This window comes from Myxine glutinosa, chromosome 7 (genome assembly GCF_964187855.1).
Source record: "Myxine glutinosa chromosome 7, kmMyxGlut1.1, whole genome shotgun sequence".
Classification (NCBI taxonomy): Eukaryota; Metazoa; Chordata; class Myxini; order Myxiniformes; family Myxinidae; genus Myxine; species Myxine glutinosa.
This window is the reverse complement of record NC_136267.1, coordinates 1,172,247-1,196,526: the sequence shown is the minus strand read 5'-3', so window position 1 is coordinate 1,196,526 and position 24,280 is coordinate 1,172,247. Positions and strand designations below refer to the sequence as shown.

At 45.3% G+C, this 24,280-nt stretch overlaps 2 protein-coding genes across 3 annotated transcripts in view; both read left to right on the top strand.

Annotated features, from left to right (window-relative positions):
- The window catches only part of LOC137430958 (Na(+)/H(+) exchange regulatory cofactor NHE-RF3), a 166,715-nt gene that overhangs the window by 134,749 nt on the left and 7,686 nt on the right, over positions 1-24,280 (top strand). The gene's annotated exons all lie outside the window — the stretch shown is intronic.
- LOC144892881 (uncharacterized) lies at positions 15,840-20,895 on the top strand. Its single transcript, XM_078781222.1, has 3 exons — positions 15,840-15,886; positions 15,985-17,451; positions 20,875-20,895. The coding sequence occupies exons 2-3, from the start codon at positions 16,087-16,089 to the stop codon at positions 20,893-20,895; spliced, it is 1,386 nt and encodes a 461-aa protein (XP_078637348.1). The 5' UTR covers positions 15,840-15,886; positions 15,985-16,086.

The window sequence follows — 24,280 nt, the reverse complement described above, 5'->3', positions numbered from 1 at the left end:
CCATGTGCACACACATGCACTTACATGTTATCAGAAGAAAATACATTGTGTAGATTACATCATTTGTGGATCTGATAAATTGCCAGTAACCATTTTCTAAAACTGAATGTCTTAGAAGTCCATGCCCGTATATATATATTGTTGCGGATCCGGGGGTCGGCGCTAACCCTTACCAAGGGGGGGGGGGGGGGGTTAATCCCCTTGTCTTTTAAACTGGCCGACCCCCCAGTCCTGGAAATTATGACGTCACTTCCAGTCGGGAGTAGCCAGGGTGATTGGTCAATAAAGTCCCAAATACCTGAGTGCTACCCCTGGCCGTAAAGCGAGGAGATAACTCCCACCCGGGCCGCAGCGTTAATGGATACGCCGAGCGAAGCGAGCTGCGACTCGGGCCGTTAGCAAAAAGACTAACCGATTCTGAGCGATTGGCCAAATCGTGCCACCGGTACTCAATTGAGGAAATCACGAAAGCGATCGGATGAGAGGAAATCAGAAGGTAGGAAGAACAAATGTGGTTTATTACTATACTACTAAAAGAGGAAACGAAAGAAGGGCATATACAAGAAGCAGAGCAAAAGGACACAGTGCAAGCTTACACAGTCTTAATTAACACGCCCAGGACAATACAGACAGACTTACACGAAAGGGGAATAGCAGGAAGGAGGAGAAGGTCCAGGCAGATGGTTCAGGCGTTGAGGTCCGGCTCCAGGTTCACGCTCCACTCCGGTTCATGCTCCGGTTCCGCGGCGAAACCCGGCAGGCAGCGCGGTTGGTATTGTCGCGGTAGCGGACCGACTCTCTCACTCAACTTCGTGTCTGGTCTCGTTCTTGACCCAACTCTCTCTTCTGCTCTGCCTCGCAACCTCTTGACTCACCGCGGCTCTCTTGAAGTAGTCCCACGCGAGCGCTTTTATCACGCACTCGCGTATCAAGCCGCATGCTTTTTAGGTCCGCCTACCGGTGAACACACCTCGGCCCTGATTGGTCGCGAGGGTTCACCGGCTCCTCCCTTCGTGAGATGTTGATGGGGCCACGCCTCGCTCCGACAACTCCTCCCCCTTTTCCTCCAGTTTGACCGCGTGGTTAATGGCGTTTGGAGCCAGCGCTGCGGCTGGCAGAGACGCGCAATCCAATTTTGAGGGAGGCTAAGCCGCAAAATGAAGGGGATTTGAAAAGGGGCCTATGTTATTTGATTAATGCAACGCAGAGTCAAACTATTGCAAACAGAGCCTTACCTGAAACACATACTAATGAAATAACTGAAGAAGGTTCCTATGGTGTCCTACGTGTTGCAATATGGCCTAACTAGGGTGCGACCTTTGACCTTTGGGAGATGGGGATATTTACAGGGGAATTATTTACAAGAATTATTATTTACAAGTGAGGGGTTCTCAAAACTGCAACAATATATATACAACTGAATGTTTATGCATCTAAATGAAGATGTCCAAATGTCACACACGTAAATGTGAAGATTCCCATTTACACACGTAAATGAAGAAAGGGATTCCCACGGGTGACTCCACTAGTATTTCTATATTACTAACCCCCAAACAACAACTTTAATCCTCCCATCCCTGTATAGTAGTGGATTGTGAAGTGTCAACATATTGCTTTCAAGGGTGTTATCTGCTTACCTGTGTCTTTTGTAATTCCTGTGAATAAAATGAACCTAAAATCTCTTCCCCTTTTAAATCATATAATTTGTAAGTCCAAGGAATTGTATTAATTACATCAACAATATTAAAGAGTTCACTAATCCATCTCTTTGTATGACCTTTCTCAAAATGGCTTTTCCATCTATATATTCTTACAATATCACCAACTTTGAAGTTTGGCTTTCACAGATTAATCTCCTTTTCGTATTTAAATTTTGTAAATGTTTCTGATGGTTTTGATTTTGTTGATGAATGAACTGTATTATTGTAATTATCCACAATGTCCTGAATTATAGATACCCATTTTTGAGAACCGAGTTGAGTGAATTTTTTTATATAGTCTCCCTTTCAAAGTGCGATTAAAACGCTCAATAACAACTGCCTTTCCTTCATTAAAGGTGCTGTATAATATTGTTGCGTGACTGCTCTCAGTTAACACCGGGAGAGTCACGGAAGGCAATCGAGCATTACTTCGAGGCGTTCAGTTCAAATGCGGACTTTATATATACGCGGAGGAAGAAAGGGAAGGGGAGGGAGAAGGGTCTTACTTGTGGTCCGCCGACAGTTCCCAATCCTGCAGAAAATAACTCAAATTAACCGGATTTAAAATGTATAAAAATGCCGGCTTTATTAAACGGAATGTCGGAAATACAAAATAAAACACGCGATAATAAATAATGTCCTAAATTGGGACGTCCCCACAAACAGACTTGAAAATACGGACACAGGGAAAGATAAATGAAAATAAATATGTGGGTTATTTTGTGTATTTAGCTCTGATCAGCCCGGGGGGGAGGGGGGGGTGGGGAGGAGAAGGTGGGGTCTCATCAACTGCAGCCCTCAATCCCAGACGCCAGAAGAACAGGGGGTGGGGGAGGGGGGGGGGGGGAAAGAGGAGCCGATGCCGGCACACAACCGCTTGCACCGAGGTCCAGAATGAAGACAAAAGGGGGGAGAGTCGTCAGCGCCCTAACGTCTCTTTCCACATCCAGCACGAGAAGCAGAAGAGGGAGAAAAAGGCCAAATAGGACAAAATGCCGGTCAGACGTGGTTTTTACGTCCCACCTCTGACGTCATTGGCGCTTCTATTCCAATCAGCCAGTGCCAACATCACAGGCTCAGCTCTCCACCAATCAGTGCACAATCCGCCTTCTGACATCGTCTGTCGTGCCTTGCCAATCAGCGTGATGCTTCCTACTCGTCCTTCTCTTCACCAACCAGCTAGCTGCTTCTTGCTCCTCCTTTTCTTCACCAATCAGCAAGTTCCTTCTTACCCCGGTCTTCCTGTTGGTCAACTCCCACCCAATCACTGTCCTTCTGGGCGTGGCTCTCGGCCTGTCTTTACCGATGTGTCCCTGCCAGTCGGGATTGTCAGCCCTAGTGCTTGATGCCTGGCTTCCGGTTGGTTTTTATTGTTATTTAGTCCAATTTAATGGGCACTTCCTGTGCTACATGTCTAATGCGCTGCCATAAGGGACAAAGGATAGATCACAGAGGTTTGACGAACAAGGTATAATTTACCCTTTTTCCCTAAGCTAGTTGACATGCCCCATTCCTCGTAATAGAGACAGATATACACTTATCCGACATCCGGGCTAAACAAGTACTTATTATATCAAGGTTCTTCTTCTTCATGACAATCGGAGCAGGCTACCTATACAAATCTACCTGGTCTAAAGTCATCACTACCCCACCGACATAAAACAGCCCCCCCCCCCTCCCTGGAACCGTAGCTCTGCAAGGTTTATTGCAGGCACTACCATCCCAGTCTTACCACATACCGACTCGCACTTAATTAACCTATGAAATAAATCAGGAGGGCTGTGGGAAGTGAGCCGAAGCTACTTACTTATTCTCCTTAACATTCTACCCCCTTAAGCAACCATGCAAATATGTACAATCATTGAAATTCGTTTTAAACACCTGGGGAGGAAGAGAAACAACAACATGCAAAAAAAACTACCTTAACCACAAAACTTAACCATCAAAAATTCAAAAATTCCAATAAAACATTTGTACAACCCCTTCCTACAGACCACGTCCCCTGGTAGATGCCACAAGACTGAACGTTGCCTGCAAGACCATCCCAATGCGCCCCAAAATTACGCGGGCCCTGTCCTGGTGTTACAGGTGAGTCACATGGCTCGGTGGATTTCGCCCACATTCATTCACACAAACCCATAACCATCCACACACGTTTCAAAAATCAAAGCACATATTTCACCCCCCCTCCCCCTACAGGACCATGGAATAGATGTCATAAGCCATGGAATAGATGTGTGCATTTCTACGAGGCAGCGGGGAGGTACCGTGCAAACAAGATGGTGGTGGCGTTTCAAGCTGTGGGTGCCCACAGTTCAAAACAAGTCGCCCGACTTACGACTTCTTCACCCCCCCCCCCTCCTTTACCTCTTGGCCCTCTGACAGCCAAACAGCTCCTTACGCTGTCGTTCTGCCGGGGGGGGGGGGGGAGAGGGGGATCTCCACACACCAGGCTCCGTCGGCCCAGGCTTCCACACAGCCTCACAGGTCACCGGGAGTCTCATACCCCAGGGCGCCCAAACAGACCCCCACCACCGACGGGCTCCAAATCTCCAGACACCACTGGCTGCCAGGGGCAATTACCGCAGAGGGGGCCGCAGTCACCGCTCCTCAAGATTCTGCCATGGCCTGCTTCCATGTGAAATCGCCATTCACATTTTAAACTTCCAAACACCTCATAATCATCACCATTTCCATTCATAATTCAATCTCCAACCTTTCGACCACACAAAAACACGAAACCTCCACATATAAACAAATGCCACCCACAAGACACTTTTGTGGCACACCTTCCAATCCCATCACCTGCCATACCATCACTCTCACCCGCCCCCTATACCAAATTCTCACGTCCCAATTTACATAAGCAAGTCCTGAAGCCTGGGACAGTACACATCAAGGCACTTACCTCAAGTTCAGGTAGATGTAGGTTGTTGGGTCCAAGAGTGCCATCCACCCAACAGAATCCCAAATTTATCCCATAGGGCCAATCCAATTCTTCCAAATTTCCTTTTATCCCACTATACTGTAAGTATGTGGATCCGCCTCCTCCGGTGCTCTTTACTATACTACTGCATTTGGCTACGACAGCTCCGCCACTCTACCGTGCAAGAGCCATCGGGACAAGCTGAGCAGCCGAAACGCGAACATGGCCCATGAGTGTCCATAAGGGTGCGACGCACCATCCATCCTTCGGCCCCCTGTGAGGAACACAGCTCCACTAGCCCCAGCTGGCCAATGTGGTGAGCACCTGCTGCCAACTCTACCATTCCCAAAACCTCGGACCTGGGGGGTACGGTCGCAGTGCGTGGCATCCACATCATGTCCCCTGCACCTCTCACATCCCCCAGCCTACACAACTGCAGCCCCCAGTGCCCACACACACTTGACCACGCCAAGGTCTCGTTGACAGCCATGCTCCCCCAGCAGACTCATCCCAGAAGACACGGTCCACACACCTCAGACACCCACAGCACAACGTTGACCCCCAGACTATCCAACTACATCTCCACAACCCCACGTCCCAAATATCGGTGCCGTTGCCCACACAGCCAGTTGAAGGCTGTGTCCTGCTACTCTATCAATTTTTATCCCACCCTCCAACACTTTGGTCTAACACACCTGGATCAATAATGGTGCCACTGTGCAGTGTCCAACATGGCCTCACAAAATCCACTCTTAAATTTACATCTAACCCTCAGATTACCCATGCCAAATATTTTTCATAATTCACTAATCTCACCAAATAAGGGTGCTTCTCCATACACCTGCCAGCCGAGCATGGCCCATATGCTCAGCTCGTTACAAATTCCCATTCAACAATCCCATGGCTCTCTTCCCAAGCTGAGAGTCCACAAATCACAACAGAGCATCTGTGGAAGATCATGCTCACACCATCACGTTCCACAGATGCCCCATTGGTTGTCCGGTGGGCTATAATCCATCCCCGTCCATGCGGATTGACCTGCATCCATACACCAGCACAGCATGGCAGGTCAACACATGCTGGCTGTCCCAGAGTCTCAGGGAGAGGCTGTCAGGCCGCATGCCCCGGCGGTCACCACATCAGGCCCATGTTGGCCATCCGTGGTGCCGCCACCAAAGCGCGACCCACAACACCTCCCCCTAGTGGTCCTCATAATATGCCTTACCAGGTACCTGTGAGAAACCACCTCAGACCCCCTGGAGGTCTTAACCCCCACCATGGTCCGGCGACCCTGCCATCCCAAGACACACGCTCGGGCGGCGCCCCAATGGAGAAGGGACGCCACACTCCACCAGACCCCCAGTGTGGCCCAGGTCGTACCATGACACCCATGGTCAGACGCCACGTCCTAATCCTGCCAGCACAGCCCCCCAGCTGGCTGGCATAATCCAATTTTGAAAGGGGCACCTTTTACACGAGGCCGTCCCCAATGACCTCTCCTGGTCCAAACTCCACAGCCCGGGGACCAACTCCCTCCAAGGCTGTTCCAAATCAAACTCCCATTTCAATTTAATTCATTTTAATTTATTAAATTTATATCAATTTAAATTTATATCAAATTAAATCAATTTAATTTATTATTCAATATTTCAAAACTTTTTGTTCCGTTTGTATTCCAGTCTGTTCCTGTTAGCAAATTTACCTTAAAGTAGTCTTCCTTTTTAGTAGAGTTTGAGATGATAATCATATCATCCAAATCATAGATACTATCAATTGCTTCCATACTTGTATTTATTTAGTAAAAAAAAAAAAATTGTTAAAACTTTTGAAACCCTGACCCAAGTATTTGAATGATTTTTTGCCATTCTTGTGGAGATAGTTGAGTTTTGCCTTTCTTAATTTCTTTGATTGCTTGTAATTTATACTTTATATAAGATTTAATTTATATCTTACTATAATGCACCAAATGTCCATCCGTCTGTCTGTCTGTCCATCTGTCTGTCTGTTCGAAGGTACCGTAAAAACTGCTGAACCGATCGCAAAGATATTTTGGGTGGATAATCCTGGGATCTCCAGGAGTAAAATAGGCTATTTAGTTTTCCCAATTTCAGCTTTAGACTCCAGCATTCTCAGGTTTGGACTCCCGCATAACATTCGCGTTCGCATAACGTTCATTGTTCTCACTAGCAACGGTACTCGCCCTATGGGCAGGGCTTCAATTGGGAGGCCCAAATGAAAAGGTAAAATATCAGAAATTGAAGGCTTTTTTTTTTTTTAAACGATTTATATAAACATCCGTTAAATCATATCACACGCAAATCATCAAAATCTAAACAGTATCTTACTATAATTCACCAAATGTCCCACATTCCACAAATCCACACAATCACGTGTATGGATGTTATGTGTGTGTGCCATGCACGTGCCGTGTGTGTGGATGCTACGTACCGGTGGGAGGTCAGAAGCAAACAGGCAATGCAGATACGGCGAATGCTAAAGCATGAAACCAATAAATTCCACATTCCTGTAGCATCTTCAGTCGCACGTCAGACATGGACAGCAAGTTCGTGAAGGACTTCCATGAAAAACGTACCCGTTCGCAAACAAACGGGCACGTTCACGTACAGAAACATCGATCGTGGGACCGTGGCGAATCTGCATATGACGATCCGCGAAGTTCACGTTCAGAAAGTAGAAGCCATCACGGCATGTCATCATTCACTTGAACTCGATATCTCTTTTTTTATTTATTTATTCCAAACAACATAACTCCAATTAATCACAAAATAAACTTTTAACGACATTGTTAATGTTTCCTTCATTGTAAAAACCACCAAATGAACAGTTAAAAGGATTTTGAGCCGATAGCTGTTCCGGCCTTGGCAAGATCAATAGAGACAGCGCTCTGTTAGCGTATTCACCGCCCAAATAGCGATGTGGAATTCTCTCATGTAGAGTTTAAATGTCTTTGAACTTTCCCCGAGGTCATTATTTACTTTTAATGATGTTTATATACGAATGATGTTTAATGATGTTTATATTGGTTTTGGGTCGTCCTTTCCGCATATCTCGTGGGATTGTAAATTGGATAGACGGCCGTGACGTTATGGCCGCGAGGGGGATGGAATTCTCTCTTGCAGTGATTCAAGCCCACAATGGTACCCGCCGCCCTGCGGGCGGGGCTTCAGTTGGGAGGCCCAAATGAAAAGGTAAAATATCAGAAATTGAAGGCTTTTTTTATTTTAAACGACTCATATGAACATCCGTTAAATCATATCACACGCAAATTATCAAAATCTAAACAGTATCTTACTAGAATTCACCAAATGTCCCACAGTGATCGATACACTATGATCATGACGATCGTGATCGTGAATCGTGATCGATAATCGTGTTCACAATCGCTATGTCGTATGTACTACCGATATGTGTTTCCTTCAGTTGAAATGGGTTAGAATTTTCCCAAGCAGGGATTCAACCCATGTCCTTATAAAAGGTCTTTGTCCGAGGTCACCGAGTCCGATCGAGTCCGTGCAGCAATCGGTGCAGCCATTTGTGCGGCACTCGGGGAAGCAACATCGTCACAATGAGAACAATGAACGTCATGCGAACGCGAATGTTATGCGGGAGTCCAAGCCTGAGAATGCTGGAGACTAAAGCTGAAATTGGGAAAACTAAATAGCCTATTTTACTCCTGGAGCTCCCAGGATTATCCACCCAAAATATCTTTGCGATCGGTTCAGCAGTTTTTACGGTACCTTCGAACAGACAGACAGACGGACGGACATTTGGTGAATTATAGTAAGATTGTGCCGATGTTGCTTTCCCGGGTGCTGCACAAACGGCTGCACTGATCGCTGCACGGACTCGATCGGGCTCGGTGACCTCAGACAAAGACGTTTTATAAGGGACACGGGTTGAATACCTGCTTGAGAGAATTCCATCCTCCTCGCCGCCATCACGGCCGTCTATCCAACTTACAATCCCACGAGATATGCGGAAAGGACGACCCAAAACCAATATAAACATCATTAAACATCATTCGTATATAAACATCATTAAAAGTAAATAATGACCTCAGGGAAAGTTCAAAGACATTTAAACTCTACATGAGAGAATTCCACATAGCTATTTGGGCGGTGAATATGCTAACAGATCGCTGTCTCCATCGATCTTGCCAAGGCCGTAACACATATTGCCTCAAAATCCTTTTAACTGTTCATTTGGTAGTTTTTACAATGAAGGAAACATTAACAATGTCGTTAAAAGTTTATTTTGTGATTAATTGGAGTTATTTTTTTGGAATGAAAAAAGAGATACCGAGTTCAAGTGAATGACGACATGCCGTGATGGTTTCTACTTTCTGAACGTGAACTTCGCGGATCGCCATATGCAGATTCGCGACGGCCCCATGATCGATGTTTCTGTATGTGAACGTACCCGTTTGTTTGCGAACGGGTACGTTTTTCATGGAAGTCCTCCACGAACTTGCTGTCCATGTCTGACGTGCAACTGAAGGTGCTACAGGAATGTGGAATTTATTGGTTTCATGCTTTAGCATTCGCCGTATCTGCATTGCCTGTTTGCTTCTGGCCTCCCACCCGTGCGTAGTATCCACACACACGGCACGTGAATGGCACACACACGTAACATCCATACACGTGATTGTGTGGATGTGTGGAATGTGGGACATTTGGTGTATTATAGTAAGATACTATTTAGATTTTGATGATTTGCGTGTGATATGATTTAACAGATGTTTATATGAATCGTTTAAAATATAAAAAGCCTTCAATTTCTGATATTTTACCTTTTCATTTGGGCCTCACAATTGAAGCCTCGCCCATAGGGTTGTTAGGGTTAGGGTTAGGGTTAGCGAGTTAGGTTAGGTTAGGTTAGGGTTAGAGTTAGTGGGTTAGCGAGCTATGCGAGTTAATAAAATGGTGGATATTTGTTTATGAAGCCCCTCCCAGAATGGGTGGAGCTACTCTCTAAACGGAGTAAGCCACACCTCCGGACAGACGGACAGAATCACCGTAGCCTATTATAATATAGATGGTATAAAATATCTTTGTATTGACATTCATGAATTATTTTCATATTCATCAACTGATCTAAAATGGCTGATGCTTTTATTGTTGAAAACAATTGTTGTTTCCAGCCTTCTTACTACCTAACAGCAACAATAGCCTATTAACTAATTGTGATGTGTCATTTGGAAGAAAACTAACACCTGAAACAAGCCTTTTTAAAGCCTTAATAATATGTTTCTCCTTTTCATTCTTCAAATCAGATTTCCCAACAACTTAAACTCCATAATCAAGCGAGTTTAGTAAATCAATATATACCCTATCATCTTCATTTTGTGTATTCAACGGTTCATCAAAATAACTTGAACTATGGTATCCATCTTTGTGAGAAGAAACATTAATCTAGAGGTTAATTTAATAGGTGGTCGGGCAGAACTTAAGAACACCAATTTATAATTAAATATGAATACCTTTTCTTTAACAAGATAGAACTGTGTTGGTTCTTTTGTTGGAATGAGATCTGCTATGGTTTTTGAAACCGCTGAATATTCATTGTTTTGAAGAGCTTACACAACATAATCAGGAGGTTGAATTACCTTTAATTGAAGTTAATTCCAGTTGTTGGAATAATCCTTCATCATCATATTCTAATTCTCCGATATCCTCTAATTCTTGCTCTATCATTTGTCTAAAATCTTTGAGCATTTGAAGTTTTCCAGCAGTGTATTCCATCATGGGAATTGTAGAGGGTTGTTCTCTTTGTTGAGAAGTTTTTAAAAGCGGTTTAAAAAATTTCTCGTTTTTTTTCAAACGCTTTTTCACCCATTAGTTTCTGTCTGCGTTTCTTCTTTACGTCTTCCTGTTGCTTTAGAACTATTGAAACTAACTCTTGATGTTCCTTAAACATTCTTGCTCTTTCTTGTACATTCTTTTTCTGTATTTATTTATTGAAAAATATAATTTACTGAATTGTAAAGGTCAATCAGAAAATTTTCCTTTTCTTCATCATTGAAGTAGATGTGTTCAAATAAATCCTTTTCTTAAAATATTTTATCAAATTCTTTATTAGCATTAATACGAGTTGTAATTTCTTCTTCACTAATACTAGTATCTCTGCTTTCCATACGTTGGCGTTGAGTTTCTTCATCAACATCAAAACCAAATGATAAAACCTTAGCTCCATTATCACTCAGATGTTTCATAATTTGTCTCATTCCTTCTGGATTAGTTTCTAAAATCCCAAGACCACCAGATTTTAGTTTCTTTAACTCACTCTTACAATGTGAATATTTTGTCATGCCAAGAGAGACCTCCTCAAATATTTGACCTTCGTTCCTCAATCGCATATGTTCCTCCATTGAAATATAGTAATCTTCACCTTCTACTCTGGTCGCATTGCTCTGGTTGTTGTAGATACAATACGAATCATAGGGTGTTTAAAAAAAAACTTACAATCTTTTCATTTTTACTATTCAAGAGCCTGGATTTATGAAAGTTTTTTCCTGAAGCAGATTTACCCACAAGATTAATAATAATAGTTGTCATTTATGTGTGTAATTATTTATAAAATAAAAAAATATCATTTAGTATCTCATCTTGTTTCACAACAATATATTTATATTTTCCAGTCGTATGTTTCATATACTCCTCAAATTCCTTTTTACTATATAATGTAGAACAAATGTCTCTCCAAAAATTATTTACATATATTGAATTTAACTTGAATAAAATGAATGTATTGGAATTGTTTCTTTTTGAGTGACGAGGGAGTTGAAAGTCTGATCGAGTGAGATAAATACAATTACAAGAAGAATGCCGCCCCTTTGCATAGTAGCTATCCATAACCGTTTGGTTTCTCTCATTAACACAATCATCAAAGATAACGAGGTTCTTTTTTGATTTATCTAAATCTTGGGGTGAAGGTATATCATCCGTATTATCGCTGACAATACAAGTTATGGGTTTTGATTTCTTATTACATTTCTGTATATCACAAAATAGTTGTATTATACCAGTATCTTCAATGTTGTAATCATTTAGTTTGTTTTGAAGTTTAAATACACCGATTATATCTTCTTTTTGAAGGCCCGCATTAAAACCTTTTGATAGTAGTTGATACTCGTGTTGAAAACTTGACTTTGTGAAAATTATTCAATTATCATAATGTAAAAAGTTGTGGGTAAGGAGCATCTTTAAAAGCAAACAGGTTTTCCCACATCCGCTTGAACCAACTATTAGACATCTTAATGAATTTGGGAGATTTTTATGGTTGTTAAATTTTATCTTGTTTTCCGAAACGGGTAAAAAATCTTTCATTTATATATTTGGAAAAAAGTCATCTATTTTTTTACAGGCTTTTTTAGAAATCCTATGTTTTATACTGAGTTCAGGTTTAATTTCAAGGTAATCCATTATTTTATTTATATAATATCTTGTATTGATATTCCCTTGAAAATGACAATCGTGAATAGCAAATAATATCAATCCTTGAAACAATACCCTAATTTTATCAATCTCTTCCGTTGTAAGGAAAGGTGTATTATCACCCTCATACTTAACCTTCATTTCTCTTATTAATCATGTAAAGTAATTCATTTTTGGTGTAATTTTAAAATAGTTATGTTTCTTTTTATATTTTTTATCATCATTAATGAAAAGATAATCACAGAATAAACATTATTTATGGGCTTTTGACTGTATTTAATCCCACTATCACAAGCTGGACAATTCTCTAATTTATCATACTAGGGCATGCCCGTACTATATCTATATCTAAAATTATATCCCCCCCTCTATTTACATGAAATGGTTTGGTCCATGAAATGTTTTGGTCCATTCGCAACGCCAAAGCGAACGGCGAACGCTTTACATGAAATGGTTTGGTCCATGAAATGTTTTGGTCCATTCGCAACGCCAAAGCGAACGGCGAACGGCTTGCGAGTACAGTGACAATCCCCCCGGGGTTTTAATTAGTTTTAAAACGGAGCTTGGCAACCGCTGGCGTTCTTTAGCCGGCAGCTTCGCCCGCCCGAACGCCGTTACAGTACCTTCGACCGCGAGTTGCTCGGACTTCACTTGGCGGTCAGGCACTTCCGCCATCTGCTCGTGCGAGTACAGTGACAATCCCCCCCCCCCCCTCTATTTACATGAAATGGTTTTTATTAGTTTTAAAACATAGTTTAACGCCAACATAGCGCCAACATAGTTTGCAAACGTGAAATAAATGAATACGCTCTCAAATGTGCCATCCGAGGCAGAGTGTGTCCGCCACGTTCGGCACACGCGATAGCTCGCTGCTCTCTGATTGGTTGAATCGTTTTTTGGACATAGCTCGGTAAGTAATTGTCCGATTAATATGAAACCTTGAAAAGGCACATCCTCGGGTCCCCAGCAATATACCTGGCAAGTTTAAAGTATATCGGACCCGTGGTTGTCGAGAAACAGCGGTCACAGACAAACAAACGTACAAACGTACAAACGTACAAACAAACACACAGAGATTACTGGAATTATAGATAGATGGAGAATCAGGGAATTCAAGAGGCTCAACATCTGGTATATAATTTAGAGTTATCATATTTATATAGTAAAACTTTACTTTAAATAAATTTCATCTTCACTATAATCACTGCTTTCATAATCATCATCTATAAAACGATTTTCATAACTCTCGTTTGAACATAAACTCTCAGTATCATAACTGTCTTCTGTTCCAATTGAGATACTATCATCACAATCATAATTCCCAAAATCTTCACTTGAATAATGACTCGTATTTAATTAGTAGAAAAAACATTACCATCTACAACCATATACTTTTTTTCATTAACAGACACAACTACAACATTTTTTATATTGAAGGTAATTTTAAAATGGTTCTTAACTACCATTGAAAGAAATGTAATTTCACCTGATATATTAACATCCTTCATTTCATCAAGATTTACATCTTTAGGGTTGTTAAAAAAAATACAAATTTCTCCATGCTTATTAGTCCCCTACCGGTGTATACCGGAGGGGACTATAGGTTTGCACGCCGTCCCTTCGCCTGTCCGTCTGTCCGTCTGTCAGTCCGTCAGTCCGTCACGCAAAGAACAGTTTTCCGGACTTTTTTTCTAAACACTTAATGCTAATGATTTCAAACTTGGCACATGGTTTCCTCATGATAAGGTACAGGTCAAGTTCGACCTTCACGACGTTTCGATCATTTTTAACAAAGTTATGGCACTTTGAACTTTGGTAATCCTGATAATTCTGATGATCCTTAACTCAGTGCCATTTTAAGTTTTAATTTCCTTTAAAAACCAATTTCTCTGCAATAATAGGACCGATTGAGATATAATTTTCACCATATGATGGACTCGGTCTGTATAATATTTTAATGGTAATTATGACGTCACAGGTCACGTGGTTCGGTCGCCATATTGTTTTTCGTGAAAACACGAAAACCCCTTTTTCTCTGCAAGGGCTGAACAGATCGAGGCCAACCTCTGCAGGCAGAATCGCATACCCATGACGAACAAAAAAGTCAGCGAGCATGACGTCATGCATCACATGGTTTCAGAGTTATGACGTTTTTAAGCATGAACCTTTAAAACCGAGCTCCTCCCTCATTTTTGATCCAATCGAGGGGAAACTTCACAGATCTGTTCAGCACTAAAATGTCCTTTTGGAATTTGCGATAGGGCACGTGGTTTGGCAGATATCGTTAATTAAACGAAAATATTTAAAAAAATGAATATCTCTTGTTTATTCTCGAGTTCTCCTCAAGCCGCACTGCGCGTCCTCAGCCTCGTCTCGCACACGTCAACAGTGTGACACAGCGCGCACTTTCCGGAGGGGCGGAGCCAAGCTGAGCAACATATATATACACATCGATCATTGATCGTGAACCGGAAAATATAATAAATTACTGATGGTTTCAGAGTTATGACGTTTTTAAGCATGAACCTTTAAAACCGAGCCCCTCCCTCATTTTTGATCCAATCGAGGGGAAACCTCACAAATGTGTTCAGCATGTCAGTCTACTAAAATGGCCTTTTGGAATTTGCGATAGGGCACGTGGTTTGGCAGATATCGTTAATTAAACGAAAATATTTTTTAAAATGGATATCTCTTGAATCGCTAGTACCTCAGACCGTGAGTTGGTAATTATATAATTCACACAGTGCAATACGTGCAGGCCGCTCCACGGAGCGACCATGCGGGCTTATCAACGATGCGAGGCATGACACACGTGTGTCTCAGCATACCGCAGATCAAGTTTGAAAACCAGCATCAACCGTGTATAAATTTGCATATTCGATCATTTTTGACAAAGTTATGGCACTTTGAACTTTGGTAGGGGACATATATTGCAGTGCAATACTCAGAATGCTTGTTATTAATGGTTTTATCTTCTCTTTCTAAAGCTTCATCCATAAGGGTTTTCTGTTTTGATACTTTTACTTTTTTCATTGCTTTTTCCAGCCTAAAATATATTGCTAAAAGTATTGGTGAAATTTTTGTTAGAGCTACTTTAACTGATGTTCTTCCAGATATATTAAAAGCCCTTCCACTGAAGGAAATTTAAGAACTCGTATTATCAGTCATAATTGGTTTTATCCACTAGTTGTTATTATTATCTTTGTTCAATTTTACATCCTTGACATATTTCTCAGTATCTTTTACAAATGTAGAGATTGAGTGAAACTTGTCTTTTGTGTCTTGATACATTGTATTTATTGAGTAAAAAAAATTAACCTCCTACAAAGGGACTACCTAGAATAAGTGGTTTTCAACGAGATTTTCAGAATTTTTTTTTCTTTTAAGCGAAAAAGTATCTATAAATGACCACAAGATTTTCATCAAGAAAATTGTATTCTAAGCGAAAAAGTATCTATAAATTACCACGAATACAACAACAACGAATACAACGAACGAACGAACAACAACAACGAAACAACGAAGTGAATACAACGTATTGCGACATTTGTTATCGTGAATATCATAAGCGTGCTTTGGCACACCATCTAAAAACAAAAAAGCATGGATGAAATGCTGGAGAACTGCCTCCAGAGTCTAATGTTATACACTGTGATGTCTGTGTAGTGAAATCGTATTCGTACTGAACCCGGGGTGATGCTCGCTGCTCGTTGACACCGCTAGGGGTGTGACTATAAGACCCGCTGCTGCGGATGGTGCTCCGAGACTTCTCCTGTGACACGTTACATCTGGTAGACTCGCTAACGGTACGCCAGCATAGAATATCCAGCTTGCTTGCATTGAATGTTATGAATGGTCCCATGTGATGCCACATCATATACTTATTGCATTTCCTGAATTACAGGATGATGTCATGATCTAAATGGAATTAAACCACAAGTTGGACTAAAGTTGTGTGGACCTGATTGGTTTTCCACAACACTTAATTCCATTTATATCTACCGACATGGCTGGCAACAAGACGCTGGCGGTTGCCGTATTCTGCGCCGACCCGCAAGCCCCGGATGGTGGCTTGCAACTGAAGCACTGGCTCAGAACATTGGAGAATCATTTCGAGGAGCCTGAGACCGCGCCGACGGCTGCCGCGAAGCTAGCAACGCTTCATTCAAAAATCGACTACAAGGTGTACAATTCCATCGCTCAATTCGCGACGTATGACCTCTCGATCGCGGAGCTCAAACGGCTGTACATAAAGGAAAAAAGCCCGGTGTATGCACGATATTTGCTGCTAACGCGACGTCAGCAACCCAACGAGGCGATGGACCACTACGCCCAGGAGCTCCGGCAGCTCTTGCTGGACAGCATCAAGGAGCCACGGACTCCCGCGCAGTCTCAGGATGATCTTCTTTTAGATGCCTTTATTGCAGGGGTCTCCTCCCAGGAACTAAGGCTCAAGCTCCTAGAGAAGACCGACCTGACCTTCGCTATGGCACTCGAGCAAGGGAAAGTATACACCGAAGCGCGGATGCAATCGAACACCTATGATCGCACGCGCCTCTTGGCGGGCACTACACTACACGCCCGGCCGGAGAGTGCTACCGCCGAGGACGCGGACCTGCTCGCGGAACTCCGGGATGCTCCGGAGGAAGACCCAGTCCTGACGGCTGCCGCTACGGCCAGACCCAAGGCCTTACGCGGGGCCGCATGCTTTTTCTGTGGGGGGCCACGCCATGCCCGGCCCGTGTGTCCGGCACGAGACGCTATATGCCATTTGTGCTCGCAAAAGGGACATTACGCGAAAGTGTGCAGGAAAACGGCACGCGGCTCGCGGCTCATTGAATCGCGCGGTCGCAGTCGCGCGGTCACGGCGACCTTGAATGGGCTCATTGCGGAGCCTGCGAGCCGAGCCCGAAACCCGGCGCCTTACCCGTCTTCGAAGGGGAGGGCCCCTCTCTGCGGGCCCCTGGGCGCTCAGACGTCCTTGGCGGGCATCACCGGACAGCCACCACAGTCTCATCCTCAATCGGGCACGAAGTACGTGTCCTTGACCAAACTCCGGGCCACGCAAGGGGCTTTGAAGCCTCGCCAAGCCCCAGCGGAACGTTCTCCTCGTGTCGTCCACGAGCTAACGGTGGCCCTCACCCCGGAAAAGGCGATTTCGAATACTACGGAGGCCTTTTCCTGCCAAAAGTGTCAAAAGGCGTTTTCAAATACTACGGAGGCCTTTTCCCGTCAGAATTGTCAGATTTTGAATCGCGAAACACCGGAATGCTTGGGAAAGCCCTCTGATGGCATTAATGGATTCCCCATGGACAACGCATACTCCGGCCACGACCGCAAAACTGCTGCTGGCATAGGATCCACCCGCGAGGCTTGTCCGACCCATTCGGGGGGTTCAGTCCCACTCCCAGCAGCCTCGTCTGGCCTGGCTCAAGCCCTTATTCCCCTCATGGTCGAAGGCCATTGTGTTCGGGCCTTGGTGGATACAGGGTCTACGGATAGTTTTATCGACCAGCGACTTGTGCTCAGGCATGGATGGCGGATCTGGAGGTCTACGAGACGGATCTTCATGGCTTCCCAGGGGCTTCGACTCAGCACGAAGGGGGAATGCCGATTGAAACTCGTGCTAAAGGGACGGGTTTTTCCTGATGTACACCTTATGGTTTTACCCGCTTTATGTGCTGATATTCTGTTAGGACACGATTTTCTTAAGCTGCATGGACGTCTGGTAATGGAGTTTGGTGGGCCTGACACGCTTGTTGTGGGGGCGGACAACGCGCTTGCGGTGTGCGCCCTAGCGCAAATGGACATCCAGCCGCTTTCGCTGTTCCCCAATCTAACCTCCGACTGTACCCCTGTCGCGGTGAAATCACGGTGCTACTCTCGCGCAGACATGCAATTCATTGCGGACGAAACGGCTCAGCTCTTGAAAGACGGCATCATAGAACCTAGCAGGTCGCCGTGGCGCGCCCAGGTATTGGTGGTGCGCAGCGAGGCCCACCGCAGACGCATGGTAATCGACTATTCCCAAACGATTAACCGCTTTACACAGCTGGATGCCTACCCCCTTCCGGGGATGGACGCGCTGGTGCAACAGGTGTCCCAGTATTCGGTCTATAGCACTCTCGATCTCCGTAGTGCGTACCACCAGATCCCTATCTCTAGGGCGGATCGTATCTATACTGCTTTTGAGTCGGGGCAGCGGTTGTACCAATTTACGCGATTGCCTTTTGGGGTAACGAACGGGGTCGCTTGTTTCCAGAGGGCCATGGATGACCTCATTGCGCGGGAGCACTTAACCGATGTTTTCGTCTACCTCGATAATCTTACGGTTTGTGGATATGCTCAAGGGCACCATGATGCTAATCTGAAGCGCTTCCTTGAGGTCGCGCAGAGGTATCACTTAACTATGAACGAGGATAAGTGCCAATACTCCCTACGCACGATAGATCTTCTGGGGTACACCGTGACCCATGGCTCTGTCGCTCCGGATAAGGAGCGTCTGCGACCTTTGCTCGACATGGCCCCTTCCTGTGATCGGGTGTCCCTGAAGCGCGGCCTCGGGCTATTCGCCCATTACTCCAAATGGGTGCAAAATTTCTCCGCGAAACTTCGCCCCCTCGTGGCCTGCGACACCTTCCCACTGAGTCCGGCCGCATTGGCGGCCTTTGAAGGCCTTAAGGCCGACATCGCCCGAGCCGCCGTGGCGACAATCGACGAGAGCGGCTCTTTCGTCCTCGAAAGTGACGCCTCGGATCAGGCCATCGCGGCGACCCTCTCCCAAGGGGGGCGTCCCGTGGCTTTCTTTTCACGGACTCTTACCACCGCTGAGCGGAGACACTCGTCCGTCGAAAAGGAAGCGTATGCGATCGTCGAGTCTATTCGGCGATGGCGCCCGTACTTACTCGGGCGGTGCTTCCAAATCATCACGGACCAGCAAAGCGTTGCGTTCATGTACGACACCTTACACGCCCAGCGCATTAAGAATGAGAAAATCACTCGCTGGCGTATCGAACTCGCCGACTTCTGTTACACCATCAAATATCGCCCGGGGAAGGATAACCGGGCCGCCGATGCCTTATCACGACCGGCTACATGCGCGGGTATCACCTCTTTGGAGGGCCTACGGGTGCTGCATGCCACTGCGGGCCATCCCGGCGTAACGCGTTTCGCTCATTTTGTGCGGCGTGGCAATCTCCCATACTCGATTGACGATATCCGCCGTATCTGTCGCGACTGCGCTATCTGAGCGAAAATCAAACCGCGTTTCTATAACCCTCCCATGGGGACTCTGGTTAAGGCTACGCGACCGTGGGAACGCTTGGCGATGGATTTCAAGGGCCCATTGCCGGTGTCGAGCGGCTGTCGCTATCTGCTCACTATCGTCGATGAGTACTCGCGATTCCCCTTTGCTTATATGTGCGCGGACATGACTGCTGCCACGGTGATGCGATGCTTACAGAACTTGTTCTCAATGTTCGGGTACCCGGCCTATGTCCATACCGACCGGGGTGCGGTCTTCTTGTCTCAGGAGGTGCGCGGCTATCTGCTCCAAAATAACATTGCTTCTAGTTACACCACGCCGTACAGACCCCAGGCTAATGGGCAGATCGAACGCTTCAACGGGATTATCTGGAGGGCCGCCATGCTCAACCTCCGGACCCTCGGCCGGGGCCTCGATAAATGGGCTTGGTCGCTACCTGCGGCGTTGAACTCGATCAGGGCTCTCCTGTGTACGGCAACCAACCAAACTCCCCATGAGCGACTTTTCCACCACCCCAGGAGCACGGGGTGTATACGGTCTTTGCCCAGTTGGCTCGCTGGGCCCGGGCCGGCCTACCTTAAACGGGCGGTTCGCGCGAGCAAGTACGACCCCCTAGTGGACAAAGTGCAGATTTTCCAGGCTAATCCTGAGCATGCTCGTGTGATGACGACTGATGGCCGTGAGACTACTGTCTCCGTCCGTCACCTTGCCCCTTGCGGGGTCGCCGACCTGAGTAGGGAATCGGACGGACCGACCGAACCCATCTATGAGACTATGGCCTCTCCCGACGCTCCCATCGCCGAAAGTCTACCGACTCTCCCCTCGCCGGGTCTACCTGGGCCCGACGACTTGGAGTTACCCCCTTCGTCACCCGACCCTGATGGCGCCTCCGACGCCGGGGACACAGGGATACGTGATGCCGTGCCCGGGGAATTTCGGACGCGTGCTGGCAGAGAAATTCGCCGCCCGGCCCGATACGGTTGGGTCGACTGATGTTCCGCACCCTGTTCGTGCTGACGCTCGCTCGCTTCTAGCCGCACCGCCGTATAATTCTGACGGGGGGGAGAATGTAGTGAAATCGTATTCGTACTGAACCCGGGGTGATGCTCGCTGCTCGTTGACACCGCTAGGGGCGTGACTATAAGACCCGCTGCTGCGGACGGTGCTCCGAGACTTCTCCTGTAACACGTTACATCTGGTAGACTCGCTAACGGTACGCCAGCATAGAATACCCAGCTTGCTTGCATTGAATGTTATGAATGGTCCCATGTGATGCCACATCGTATACTTATTGCATTTCCTGCATTACAGGATGATGTCATGATCTAAATGGAATTAAACCACAAGTTGGACTAAAGTTGTGTGGACCTGATTGGTTTTCCACAACAGTCTGTAATAAGGACATTGAAAATGGAGGCTTCAAATCTCACCTTCAATCATGCAAACATAAGACTATGTTTGGATACTCGATTGAAAAGAGTGATAATGCATTTAAAGGACATATAAAAATAAGAACCTTTCGATTTGAAGACCCTGGACTATCTTCAATAGCCGAGGCAATTTATATGATTAAACTGAGTGTTGAAATTCGAATTTAAAACACATTAAGAGAAATGAATACTTTTAAGTTTATATGGGAGTAAAAATGAATATGGCAAGAAAAGGAGATGAAGAAACTCACTTTATCACATCATTCAAAGATTTCTTGGTTTGTGATGTTTATGATGAACTTCAAAGACAAGAACTGGATGTTGATAACACTGTGGAAGGTAGTGGATTTAGCATTAGTAAAATCATTTTCCTGGATATACACATATTGAAATCAGATCCTCTTCATGCTTCTTCTTATATTGATTTACCAAGAGAAATTAAACTTAAAAAGGCGGTTATTAATATTCAAAGCAAAGATAATAAATGTTTTCTATGGTCTGTTCTTGCTCATTTACATCCTTCAAAAATAGATTCTGAAAGAGTATCTCATTATAAGAAATATGAGCATACGCTGAATTTTAAAGATTTAGAGTTTCCAATGTCATGAACTGATATTCCTAAATTTGAGAAAATGAATAAACTATCTGTTAATGTATATGGATTATCAGATACAAACAAAGTTCAGATATTGAAACTTAGAGATGACCACAAAAAGGATGAAACAAATATTGATCTTCTTTATTATAATTCGGGAGAAATTCACATTATGCTTGCATAAAAAAAATTCTCAAGATTTTTTTTTTTTTTTGTATACAGAATCGAGGCTCGTGAAAGAGCTAACATTAATCACACAAACAAATCAAACAGCCAAACAAAATATATAAAAAGAGGGAGCGTTAGACAAGATGGGGAGAGAAGGGGAAGCACACAAACACAACATTTGAGAGCAGGGACATCGGGAGATGTGTGGGACGGAGAGGGCTTGGGGGGAGGAGGCGTGGGAAGGGGGGGGGGGGGGGTGGGAGAAGTATAAAACACAAGGACACCAAGGACTTCCAGGAAAGAAGTTGGTATTTCAGAAAAGTGGATTTGGGGTGAAATTAGCAGGGGTAGAAAAGATCAAGGTTTTGGATGGGGGAAGATAAGAGATGGTGGTGAACAGCTGTTTTAAAGACCTGGAGGGAGGAGTGGGATTGAAGAGAGTGAGGGAGTTTGTTCCAGAGGTGGGCGAAAAGAGGAATGAAGGAGTGAAGGTGAGCAGAGAGTCTTGATTTTGGCACTTTAACCATAAGAGGGTTGCAGGCAGATCTTGTGCGACCTGTAGGAATATTTGCAGGACAGAGCCCAGAGAGAGCTGGGGGGGCAAGGCCAGCAAGGCCAGCAAGGCCAGTCGGTAGAAGACGGAAAGACCACCAACCTGCCTGTGGTGAGTGAGTGAGTGGCCCTTGGAGTTAGCTTCATCGCGGGAGATTCCAATGATTCTGAATGCTTTGGTTTCAACAGCGTGAAGACGAGCTAGGTGTGAGGCAGGAGCACCAGCCCAGAGGGGAGAGCAGTATTCCATTGAGCTGCAGATGAAAGCCTTGTATGTGGTGAGGAGCTCAGGTGTGCCAATGAAGGACTTCGCATGACGGAGGATGCCCAGTCGGCGACTGGCTTTGGAGGCCAGATTTGAAATGTGGTTTTCCCAGGAACGATCACGGCAGATACTGAGACCCAAAAGCTTGAGTGACAGAACTTCTTGGAGAGGATTATTCAGAAAGTGGATGGGAGGGTTGTCCAGTCGGTCTTTTCGGAGAGACATCGTAAGAGTGTGAGATTTGTCAGGATTGAAAGAGATGTTCCACTTGTTTGCCCAGTCTGTGATTTTGTCCAGGTCTGCAGAGAGTGAGGAGGCTGCAGACTGCCGATCTGAGGGATGAATAATGGAGCGACAGAGAGTAGACTCATCAGCAAAGAGATAGAGAGGATTTTCAAGAGAGTCAGAGAGATCATTGATGAAGACCAGAAAAAGCACAGGGCACAGAACACTGCCTTGGGGAACTCCAGCCTGAACAGGAAGAGGAGATGAGAGAAACCCATTCAGGGCCACACGTTGACTACGACTAGAGAGGAAGTCCGCCAGCCATGCGTGGAGATTTCCATGGATACCAAAAGAGTAGAGTTTGGTGAGCAGAGCGGGGTGCCAGACCGTATCGAAGGCACGTGATATGTCAAGGGAGACAGCTCTAATTTCCTGTTTGGCATTGAGGACCTCCATCCATTGTTGAGAAAGCAGAAGCAGCATGTCCAGAGTAGAGTGACCAGGTCTTAAACCAAATTGATGATCAGAGATCAAGCCATTGGAGAAGAGGAAAGATTTCATATCTGGAGCAATGATGGATTCCATGACTTTGCTGATAATTGGGAGAAGGCTGATTGGTCTGTAGTTGCTGGGATCTGTTTTTGCACCTTTTTTGTGCAAAGCGGTGATGTTGGCAGATTTCCAAGCAGATGGCAGATGACCTTGAGCAAAAGAGTGTGAAGAGAACAGAGAGAGGGAGTGAAAGAGCGGAAGAACAAGATTTTAGGACCCGTGGGCTGATGCCGGCAGGTCCAGTTGCAGAATCAGAGTCGAGGGTTGACAGAAACTTTTCCACCTTGTCAGGAGGAAAGGACACAGAGTCCAGGAGCAGCTGGGTACGACTGGGTACGGTGGGTACAGAGAGGGATGGGTTTGGGACACAAGATTTAGAGGCAAACACAGAGTTGAGGCATACAGCTTTTTCACGTGCGGAGTCAGCCGTGTGGCCATTTGAGGTGCGGGAGGGGATGGAGGGGGAACAAACACCAGAAACAGATTTGACGAGACGCCACCAGGATTTGGAAGAGGGAGACAGATAAGAGAGTTCGGTCCTGAGAACGGAGATATATTGTTTCCTGGCTCTCCTGAGGGTGGACACACACTTGTTTCAGGCTTTGTGAAAGGAAATGAGATTTCCTTCCGTTGGATTTGCTTTCCAGGAGACGAAAGCAAGTTGTTTCTGGGCAACTGCCTCACCACAAGATTCCATGTACCATGGACGGGAGGAAGGGTATGACAACTGAAGACGAGATGGGATAAATCTGTGCATGAGAGAGAGCAATTTACTTTGGAAGAATTCCCAGGATGAGTTGATGTCAGAGGCGGTAGAGATGGGAGACCAGTCCAGATGATTGATGGCTGCTGGAAGACCGTGCCAGTTGGCCTGAGTGAAATGCCAGACTCGTCGACGCTGAGGAGGCTCTCTGAGAATGGTCAGAGAGATGTCCACTTTAACAAGCACATGATCAGTTGAGCCGATTGGAGCAGAAGAAGGGCAGCAGACATTTTCAGGGTAGTTAGTCATAACCAAGTCCAGAAGAGAAGATGCTCCGTTGACTGAGATCCGGGTCGGGAAATTGACAGATTGTGTCAGTCCCAGTGAGTCACAGAAGTCCTTTGCTGAAGAGCCATGGCTGGTGAGAGAGGTACCCACACCCAGCC